Below are 11,354 nucleotides of genomic sequence, written 5' to 3' on the forward strand. Positions count from 1 at the left end.
CCACGAGAAGAACGCATGTATATGCATTCCCGCTGTTGTTGCCTGGCCTCCGAGGCCCGCTCGCCGGCATAATGTTATTTTCTAGGATTAGCTGATCGTTTTTCTGAGGCGCCGTTGTTTCTCTAATGCAGTTAAGCCCGTAATCGTACAGCGCGCACAGCAGCGGGGTTGTAGGCGTCGTGTATCTCCGCGCACGCTTTAAAGGGCTCAGAGGAGTATTGCTTTTCATATCTTCTCGTCTTCCCGTCCTTTTATAGCGTCCCCCGGGTACAATTTCCACACAAATTACCAGCAGTATGTCTTAAAGAAATATGTAAACTGTGCGAACATTCACATGGGCGTGCACATCCATATGGCGTGCACGCCTGTACACAGGGACCCTGGGACCCTCCCGTAGTGGGGACCCTGGGACCCTCCCGTAGTGGGGACCCTGGGACCCTCCCGTAGTGGGGACCCTGGGACCCTCCCGTAGTGGGGACCCTGGGACCCTCCCGTAGTGGGGACCCTGGGACCCTCCCGTAGTGGGGACCCTGGGACCCTCCCGTAGTGGGGACCCTGGGACCCTCCCGTAGTGGGGACCCTGGGACCCTCCCGTAGTGGGGACCCTGGGACCCTCCCGTAGTGGGGACCCTCCCGTAGTGGGGACCCTGGGACCCTCCCGTAGTGGGGACCCTCCCGTAGTGGGGACCCTGGGACCCTCCCGTAGTGGGGACCCTCCCGTAGTGGGGACCCTGGGACCCTCCCGTAGTGGGGACCCTCCCGTAGTGGGGACCCTGGGACCCTCCCGTAGTGGGGACCCTCCCGTAGTGGGGACCCTGGGACCCTCCCGTAGTGGGGACCCTCCCGTAGTGGGGACCCTGGGACCCTCCCGTAGTGGGGACCCTCCCGTAGTGGGGACCCTGGGACCCTCCCGTAGTGGGGACCCTCCCGTAGTGGGGACCCTGGGACCCTCCCGTAGTGGGGACCCTCCCGTAGTGGGGACCCTGGGACCCTCCCGTAGTGGGGACCCTCCCGTAGTGGGGACCCTGGGACCCTCCCGTAGTGGGGACCCTCCCGTAGTGGGGACCCTGGGACCCTCCCGTAGTGGGGACCCTCCCGTAGTGGGGACCCTGGGACCCTCCCGTAGTGGGGACCCTCCCGTAGTGGGGACCCTGGGACCCTCCCGTAGTGGGGACCCTCCCGTAGTGGGGACCCTGGGACCCTCCCGTAGTGGGGACCCTCCCGTAGTGGGGACCCTGGGACCCTCCCGTAGTGGGGACCCTCCCGTAGTGGGGACCCTGGGACCCTCCCGTAGTGGGGACCCTCCCGTAGTGGGGACCCTGGGACCCTCCCGTAGTGGGGACCCTCCCGTAGTGGGGACCCTGGGACCCTCCCGTAGTGGGGACCCTCCCGTAGTGGGGACCCTGGGACCCTCCCGTAGTGGGGACCCTCCCGTAGTGGGGACCCTGGGACCCTCCCGTAGTGGGGACCCTCCCGTAGTGGGGACCCTGGGACCCTCCCGTAGTGGGGACCCTCCCGTAGTGGGGACCCTGGGACCCTCCCGTAGTGGGGACCCTCCCGTAAGGCTTCTCTCGCCTTCGCAGGCGAGGCGCCATAATTCAGCGTTAGCCGCCACGAGAAGAACGCATGTATATGCATTCCCGCTGTTGTTGCCTGGCCTCCGAGGCCCGCTCGCCGGCATAATGTTATTTTCTAGGATTAGCTGATCGTTTTTCTGAGGCGCCGTTGTTTCTCTAATGCAGTTAAGCCCGTAATCGTACAGCGCGCACAGCAGCGGGGTTGTAGGCGTCGTGTATCTCCGCGCACGCTTTAAAGGGCTCAGAGGAGTATTGCTTTTCATATCTTCTCGTCTTCCCGTCCTTTTATAGCGTCCCCCGGGTACAATTTCCACACAAATTACCAGCAGTATGTCTTAAAGAAATATGTAAACTGTGCGAACATTCACATGGGCGTGCACATCCATATGGCGTGCACGCCTGTACACAGGGACCCTGGGACCCTCCCGTAGTGGGGACCCTGGGACCCTCCCGTAGTGGGGACCCTGGGACCCTCCCGTAGTGGGGACCCTGGGACCCTCCCGTAGTGGGGACCCTGGGACCCTCCCGTAGTGGGGACCCTCCCGTAGGGCACTACAGATGCACGTAATTACGCACCTCACATGTCCCTCCCGGGAGCAGGTCCCTGCACGCCTGTGTGAATGAGCCATAAAAGTGTTTTAATCTTGACAACTAGGGATGCACCGATACCGAATACAGATAAAGGTACTCCCCGGTAGCATGGAGCCGACATCCAGGGCCCAGCTTCTTGATTTGCCTGGGAAGCCAGCTCCAAGCTGTTTGGCCGGTTGCATGCTGGCTTCCCAGCCAATCGGGAAGCCGGGAGGCCGGTCATTACTTGCTGGCTGGCTACTTGATTGCCCAGGAAGCCGGCTCCATGCTATTTGGCTGGCTCGATGTGATTGACTGGGAAGCCGGCTTCCCGGCCAATCAGCATGGAACCGGCTTCCTGGCTAATCAGGCAGCTGGGCCGCTAGTCATTCCTCGTGGCCCGGCTTCCTGATTGGTTGGGAAGCAGTCTCCATGTTCCCTCGCAGCACTGCCGGTCAGAGGAAATCTCCCTCTGACCGGGGGTTAGTATCGGAGCAATTTGGGTGAGTACGTGTACCCTCGGCATCAATACTAGTATCTGTGCATCCCTATTGATGACAAATCTGTAGGAAAGACGACGCGTTTCGGGGGCTTAAAGCGCGTTTTGTAAAATCCTTGAGTCTGATGAACGCGATAGACGTCAGGGAAAGGATTTTACGGAACGCCGATCCTTTTGTGTTGTCCAGTGAAGTGGTTAAGAAAGTTTGTTGAAGGTTAATGAACCCTTTACCGTTTTTCCAGGTGAACTGCTTGGAGCCGCACCCCCACCTGCCCGTCCTGGCGACCAGCGGCCTCGATTACGACGTCAAAGTCTGGCTGCCCACCTCCAAGGAGCCGACCGAGCTCGACGGCCTGAAGGAGGTAAGCTGGGGAAGCGGCGGTTAACCCTTAGCGTCCAGCAGCCCCGATGCAGCTCCGGAAGGGTTAAAGGCTTCCTGAAAAGCGTGTGTGGGCCCCCGAGATTAGTCAGCGCGGCGGTGAGCTCATCGCTACCCATATGGTGTTATCGTCGCCGCTCCCAAGAGACGAATCTCATGCCATGCGAGTGGTAAAACAAGCGGAGTAACCCCTTCCTTGCCTGGCGTGTGGGGAGCCGCGGGATACGGTTTGAGCAGGTTGGCGAGTTATATATGGCCCGTCCCTGGTGTCCACCATCTGTGACATCTGTTACGGGGGCACTGGATGGTAGCATGACGCAAATTGAGGATTGCAATGGGACCCATAGCACCCTTTGGGATGCTTTAGCATGGTGATAACAGGCTGCCCCCCGCCCCCCCTTTTAAAAGAAGGAGCCAATGGCCTTTCCAGCAGGCGTCGGTTGAATCTCTGCCATTTTGAAAATCTCCGGGCGCCACTGCCACCACTTCCTGAAGTGTCGGATATTATATCCCCCCGCTGAGGTACTTCCTGCCAACCCGCGTGTCACCAGAGTGTCCGGTATAGATGGAGGGGTCGGCGGGAGGAACCACAAAGCTGCAATGAAGGCTTTCACTATGCTGTGGCGCTGCCGGAGATCACCAATGGTGCCATCCAACTTTACCATAGGGACCCTGGCATCACTTGCCTCCCTAGGGAAGTTAATTTCCACTGCTCTAGGGAAGCAAGCAATGCCAGGGTTCCTATGTAGTTTTCAGAGGTCCTGCCCTTTAAGGGGGAGCACTTTTCCTTTGGCTGTGTCTATGGGTTCATCAGCCGGCGGGAGCATTGAGCTGCAGACGGGTTTTTTTTTGCCCCGGCAGCATGGGGTAATAGGACTGCCAATGACGGGGTGTGAAATCTGCTAGCTTTAAAGTCCCGGTCTTGTGTGCGGCCATCTTTGAACTCTGCTTTTCTCTCCTCCTCCTACTCCTACCAGGTTATCAAGAAAAACAAACGTGAAAGGGACGAGGACAGCCTACACCACGCCGACCTGTTCGACAACCACATGTTATGGTTTCTGATGCACCATCTACGACAGAGGGGCCACCGCAGGGTGAGTACAGAGCCCACCCCCCACTCAATTGTCCACATAGGGCAAGGGGTAGGCAAGCTGCGGCCCACCAGCTGTGGTGAAACTACAACTCCCATCATGCATCTCTCTCCGGGAGTCGTGGCTGTGAGAATCTTGCAATGCCTCATGGGATTTGTAGTTCCACCACAGCTGGAGGGCCCGAGGTTTGCTGCTGTACGGTATACATAGGTTACTGTGTCTTCATCTCCTCGCTGCTCTCTGTACGGTATACATAGGTTACTGCGTCTTCATCTCCTCGCTGCTCTCTGTACGGTATACATAGGTTACTGCGTCTTCATCTCCTCGCTGCTCTCTGTACGGTATACATAGGTTACTGCGTCTTCATCTCCTCGCTGCTCTCTGTACGGTATACATAGGTTACTGCGTCTTCATCTCCTTGCTGCTCTCTGTACGGTATACATAGGTTACTGCGTCTTCATCTCCTCGCCACTCTCTGTACGGTATACATAGGTTACTGTGTCTTCCTGCAAGACGGCTCCCCCCTCCCCCTGTGTAGAATCCGGGCATGATGGGCGACCGTGAGAGTAGACGGTATAAAAGGGAACTCTAGTCTTAGTATAAATCGGCTTTCTCGGGGGAGGGACGGCGTTGCCTGGGGGTGGGAACCTTGCTTAGAGGGGATGGGACGCCAAGTAGACATGCTCCTCCCCTATGCTGTGGCGGAACGGGACTCTTGCCGAATCATTTAAACCGTCCTCAGCCTGAGCTTCTGCCTTCATAGGAAATTTCAGAGCACCAGAGACCAACCAACTGCTGGGGAGCATCACTCTATCACTCTCAATTATCTGGAGCAGGGGTGGACCTATGGATATGGACTTCAGGAGCCAGTCTGTCCAAATTCAGGAGCCACCTGGATATTTTTAGGAGCTCCATTGACCACAACTAGAGAGAGCTTAAAAAATTAGGGGTGAGCCGTCATTTTGAAGGAGCATTGGTGACCCGCCTCATGGGATTTGTCCTGTCCTGTTCCAGAGTCCATTTTCCACCATCACGAATACAGCAAGCCCTGATGAAGGGGGCAGTTTTGAGCCTCTGATGAAGGGGGCAGTATTGAGCCCCTGAATCAAGTTTTTGTGACCATTTGAGTGAATAAAGATTCTTTGCAGTCCAATCTTGGCATGTGGTGTCCCTGTATTTTGTTGAGAACTAATGGGATTCGCCCAGTTTTTAGTGCCCCCAAGAGACCTTTTCAAGTGCAGATGCACTCTTCATCTGTTGCACATGACTCCATCGAATTGGACCTCTTTGAGATTTAGATCCACCTACCCTCTTGATGGTCTTCTGTCTCTGTCCTCCAGGCTGTAAAACTGGGGAGGGAAGGCATGGGTCTAAATTCCAAAAAGGTCCAAGTCTTTGGGGTCATGTGCAACAGGTGAACAAGGAAAGTTAGGAGCACCACAGGCCAAAGTTGGGAGTCCAACTGCAGAGAAGCGTGTCTACTAGCAATTATCACTCACTCTGCAATCTAGAGCAAGGCAGGGGGTGGACAAATGGATATGGAATTCAGAAGCCAGTTCGCCCAATCCAGGAGTCACCTGGATATTTTTAGGAGCTCCATTGACGGCTAGAGACAACCTCAAAACTTAGGTGCCAACTATCATTTTTTTAAGGCCAGTCGGTGACCTGGCTAATGGGATTCGCCCAGTTTTTAGTGCCCCCAAGAGACCTTTTCAAGTGCAGATGCACTCTTCATCTGTTGCACATGACTCCATCGAATTGGACCTTTTTGGGATTTAGATCCACCTACCCTCTTGATGGTCTTCTGTCTCTGTCCTCCAGGCTGTAAAACCACATTCCATCAAAGGCGGTGGATCTAAATCCCAGAGGTCCAATTCCATGTACAATAGATGAAGAAGGAAAATTGGACCAAAATTTGAGTCCGTCCAACTGCTGAGAAGTGTGCCTACTACCAATTCTCACACTTTCAACCATCTAGATCGGGGGTGGACAAATGAATATGGAATTCAGAAGCCAGTTCCTTCAATCCAGGAGCCACCTGGATAGTTTTCAGAGCTCCATTGACAACAGGAGAGAACCTCAAAAAGTTAGGTGCCAGCTGTCATTTGTAAGGAGCATTGGTGACCCGCCTCATGGGATTTGTCCAGCTTTGATCTAGAGTCTATTTTCCACAATCACGTATACAGCAAGCCCTGATGAAGGGGGCCGTTTTGAACCCTTGTATAGCGTAGTCTACCTTTTTTGTGAACTTTAGTAGACCAGTGAATAAAGATTCTTTGGAATCCAATCCAAACTAGAGAGAACCTCAAAAACTTGGGCGCCAGCTGTCATTTTTTTAAGGAGCATTTTAGTGACCTGGCTACTGGGACTTATCCAACCCTGATCTAGAGTCCATTTTCCATGACATTGTCTACCTTTTTGTGAACTTTAGTAGACCATTCAAGTGAATAAAGATTCTTTGGGATCCAGTCATGGCATGTGGTGCTTCTGTCTTTCATTCAGACATTCCAATTTTTAGTGTCCCCAAGGAGGCCCTTTCCAGTACAAATTCTTCTGTTGCACATGACCCCCATCAAATTGGACCTCTTTGGGATTCAGATCCACCTACTATCTTCATGAGCTTCTGTCTTTGTCCTCCATGCTGTAAAACTGCATTACAGTGAAGACTGTGGATCTAAATCCTGGAGGTTAAATTCATTGGGGTCATGTGCAACAGATGAAGGGAAATTGGGTCACCACAGACCAAAATTGGGAAATGTGAGAGCACCGTAGACCAAAATGTGAGAGCACCGTAGACCAAAATGTGAGAGCACCGTAGACCAAAATGTGAGAGCACCGTAGACCAAAATGTGAGAGCACCGTAGACCAAAATGTGAGAGCACCGTAGACCAAAATGTGAGAGCACCGTAGACCAAAATGTGAGAGCACCGTAGACCAAAATGTGAGAGCACCGTAGACCAAAGTTGGGAGTCCAACCAACTGCTGAAGAGCACTAATCTTCTCTGTACTTTATATACAACCATTGCTTAAGTGGACCAGCCCAACAAGGTCCTTTTTCGTCCTCCAGTCACCAGATTCAGCTCACTGACTAATAATTGTTTTTCTTTTTCCTCCCCGCAGAGGAGAAGAGACCAAGCCACAGGCGACAACGAATCTGATGACTCCCCAAGCACCTCTGACAGCTCCGACGACGACGAAGAGGGTCCCGATCGAGTACAGTGCATCCCGTCATGAGCATCCCGCTACTCCCCCCCCACCCCAAACAGTCCCACTTCTCCTCGGTGTGGAGCTTCCCCGCCTCCCTCTTCTTTTTTGTTTTTTCTCTCCCCCGAGCAGAGTTGGGGCAATGCTCTACTTAATAGACATTTTTTCAGCTTTTTATTACAGTTCTAGGACTATAGTCTAAGAAACCCCCCCCACGCTTGTCCTCTTCAGTCTCGTTTCTTTCCCCCCGGAGAGCGGGCACTCTGCTTGGCAAAATTTGCACTTTGGATTTACCGACTTTCATGTGAAAAAAAAGAGGAGGGTGTCCCGGAAACGTCAGAAACCCTCGGCATCCCGAGAACCCTTTTATTTCTAGAAGTTTTTGTTCTATTACCAGCAGCTGAGACCGTTTGGCACCAAGAGGGAAAGAAAAAGGACTTCTGAAATTTAATAAAAATTAAAAAAAAAAAAAAAAAAAATAACATGGAAGCTTTGAGGGTCGGAGAGAGAGAGAGAGAGGATTATTTTTGTAAGTCAAATGTTTTTGTTTGTTTTTGTTTCTAGAGAAAAGCAGCCATCTTAAGCCAGCTCATATTTTTGTTCCCTCCATCCTTTTCTGCGTGTCTCTCTTAAATCTTCCTACTGGATGGTCCTGCAGTTCTACACCAGCCAATTTTTTTCTTTTTTTTTCTTTCATCCAACCCAACGGTGTTAAGTCTTAAAAATTAAAAAATTAAGCCATGTGCCGATTCTTTGGTGCATGACTCGCATGCTCATAAAAAAAAAGTTTTATTTCTGGCATTGCTCGTGTCTTTCATCGTGAAATGTTTTTGAAGCCGAGCCGAAATTTGTGACAATTTTGGTGCACGGTTAACCCTCAGAAGGTCCTTGCTATCTTGTGAGATGGATGCATACAGCCTTCTTGCCTACCATCAGCCATCTTGCCCGTCTTCCAAAGCTGAAGACTTTTTTGAGTTTTGAATTTGCGTCCGCTGGTCTACTAGAGCCTCTTGATGTCAACGGTCAACCGAGTGTTTGGTGGCTTCCAAAAAATGGTCACCTACGTTGGTTGAAGTAATGATTTAGGTTCTCTGTAGTCTTTCCTCCTAGGGAACCAATTGCATGGATGATGGTGGACTATGCCCTTTGGTGCACAGTTAACCCTCGAAAAATCCATGTTATCTTGTGAGCTCGATACATACCACCATCTTTCCTGCCTTCCAAAGCTGAGGATGTTGACTTTTGAATGACATCCACTGGCCTACTAGAGCCTCTTGATGTTCCCTTTCAACTGAGTTTTTGGTGGCCCTCAAAGAACGGCCACCTACGTTGGTTGAACCCCTAATTTGTGTTCTCTGAAGGTTTTCCTCCTCGTGAACCAGCTGCTTGGATGTTGCCGCACAATGGACTGTGCACTTTGGTGCACACTTAACCCTCGAAAGATCCATGCCATCTTGTGAGCTATATATATCTATAGAGATATATATAATCTATAGAGATATATATATATAATTTTGAATGACATCTGCGGGTCTACTAGAGCCTCTTGATGTCAACCGAGTGTTTGGCTTACAAAAAACGGCCACCTAAGTTGGTTGAACTCACGATTTTAGGTTCTCTGTAGGCTTTCCTCCTAGGGAACCAGCTGCACGGATGTTGGCGCAAGGTAGACCATGCACTTTGGTGCATAGTTAACCCTCGAAAGATCCTTGCTATCTTGTAAGCCCAAAAAATACGGCCATCTTGCCTGCCCTCCAAAGCTAAAGATGTTGACTTTTGAATGGTGTCCACTTGTCATCTAGAGCCTCTTGATGTCAACTGTCAACCGAGTGTTTGGTGGCCTTCATAGAATGGCCACCAACGTTGGTTGAACCCATAATTTATGTTCTCCGTAGGTTTTCCTTTTCGAGGACCAGCTTGGATGTTGGCGCAAGGTTGACTGTGCACTTTGGTGCACAGTTAACCCTCGAAAGATCCATGCTATCTTTTAAGCTTGATGCATACCACCATCTTTCCTGCCTTCTGAAGCTGAAGATGTTAACTTTTGAATGACATCTGCGGGTCTACTAGAGCCTCTTGATGTCAACCGAGTGTTTGGCTTACAAAAAACGGCCACCTAAGTTGGTTGAACTCACGATTTTAGGTTCTCTGTAGGCTTTCCTCCTAGGGAACCAGCTGCACGGATGTTGGCGCAAGGTAGACCATGCACTTTGGTGCATAGTTAACCCTCGAAAGATCCTTGCTATCTTGTAAGCCCAAAAAATACGGCCATCTTGCCTGCCTTCCAAAGCTGAAGATGTTGACTTTTGAATGGTGTCCACTGGCCTACTAGAGCCTCTTGATGTCAACTGTCAACCAAATGTTTGGTGGCTTTCAAAAAAATGGCCACCTACGTTGGTTGAAGTCATGATTTAGGTTCTCCATAGTTTTTCCTCCTAGGGAACCCATTACATGTATGTTGGCGCAAGGTTGACCGTACACTTTAAGATCCATGCTATCTTGTGAGCTCGATACCACCATCTTTCCTGCCTTCCAAAGCTGAAGATGTTGACTTTTGAATGGCATCCACTGGCCTACTAGACCCTCTTGATGTCCCCTGTCAACACTGTGTTTGGTGGCCTTCAAAGAATGGCCACCTACATTGGTTGAATCCATAATTTATGTTCTCCTGAAGGTTTTCCTCCTCGGGAATCAGCTGCTTGAATGTTGGCGCACAGTGGACTGTGCACTTTGGTGCACAGTTAACCCTCAAAAGATCCATGCCATCTTGTATGCTCGAAATGTACCGCCATCTTTCCGGCCTTCCAAAGGTGAAGACGTTGACTTTTGAATGGCATCCCCTGGTCCACTAGAGCCTCTTGATGTCGGCTGTCAACCGAATGTTTGGTGGCTTTCAAAAAATGGCCACCTACGTCGGTTGAACTCATGATTTAGGTTCTCCATAGTTTTTCCTCCTAGGGAACCCATTACATGTATGTTGGCGCAAGGTTGACCGTACACTTTAAGATCCATGCTATCTTGTGAGCTCGATACCACCATCTTTCCTGCCTTCCAAAGCTGAAGATGTTGACTTTTGAATGGCATCCACTGGCCTACTAGACCCTCTTGATGTCCCCTGTCAACACTGTGTTTGGTGGCCTTCAAAGAATGGCCACCTACATTGGTTGAATCCATAATTTATGTTCTCCTGAAGGTTTTCCTCCTCGGGAATCAGCTGCTTGAATGTTGGCGCACAGTGGACTGTGCACTTTGGTGCACAGTTAACCCTCAAAAGATCCATGCCATCTTGTATGCTCGAAATGTACCGCCATCTTTCCGGCCTTCCAAAGGTGAAGACGTTGACTTTTGAATGGCATCCCCTGGTCCACTAGAGCCTCTTGATGTCGGCTGTCAACCGAATGTTTGGTGGCTTTCAAAAAATGGCCACCTACGTCGGTTGAACTCATGATTTAGTTTCTCCTGTAGGTTTTCTTGCTAGGGAACCAGCTGCTTGGCTGTTGGCGCAAGGTTGACCGTACACTTTGGTGCACAGTTAACCCTCGAAAGATTCATGAGGTATCGAGCTCAAAAAATCAATGCGGTCTTTTGAGCTCGATGCATACCTCCTATCTTGCCTGCCCTCCCACAGCTGAAGACGTTGACTCTTGAATGGCATCCGCTGGTCCACTAGAGCCTCTTGATGTTGGCTGTCAACCGAGTGTTTGGTGGCGTTCAGAAAATGGCCACCTACGTCGGTTGAAGTCACGATTTAGGTTCTCCGTAGTTTTGAGGTTGACCGTGCACTTTGGTAAGATCCATGCTATCTTGTGAGCTCGAAACATTCCGCCATCTTGCCTGCCTTCCAAAGTTGAAGACGATGTTGACTTTTGAATGGTGTCCAATGGTCTACTAGAAGCCTCTCGTTTTTTTTGGGCTGTCAACCGAGTGTTTGGTGGCTTTCAAAAAAGTGGCCACCTACGTTGGGTGAACCCATAATTTGTTTTCCGTAGGTCTTCCTCTTGGGGAACCACTGGCATGGATGTTGGTTCAGCTCA

General features: G+C 51.2%; 1 protein-coding gene across 1 annotated transcript in view; it reads left to right on the forward strand.

Annotated features, from left to right (window-relative positions):
• Nucleotides 1–7,635, forward strand: part of LOC108801108 (DDB1- and CUL4-associated factor 8-like) — a gene marked incomplete at its 5' end in the record, with an annotated part of 11,884 nt that extends 4,249 nt beyond the window's left edge. The window contains 3 exons of the mRNA XM_018573060.1: nt 2,889–3,008; nt 4,003–4,119; nt 7,237–7,635. Coding sequence (XP_018428562.1) covers nt 2,889–3,008; nt 4,003–4,119; nt 7,237–7,350 — 351 coding nt within the window. The remainder of the gene's footprint in view (nt 1–2,888; nt 3,009–4,002; nt 4,120–7,236) is intronic.
• Nucleotides 7,636–11,354: the final 3,719 nt, after the last annotated feature.

Source organism: Nanorana parkeri, unplaced genomic scaffold, assembly GCF_000935625.1.
Source record: "Nanorana parkeri isolate BGI_ZX_2015 unplaced genomic scaffold, ASM93562v1 scaffold2219, whole genome shotgun sequence".
Classification (NCBI taxonomy): domain Eukaryota; kingdom Metazoa; phylum Chordata; class Amphibia; order Anura; family Dicroglossidae; genus Nanorana; species Nanorana parkeri.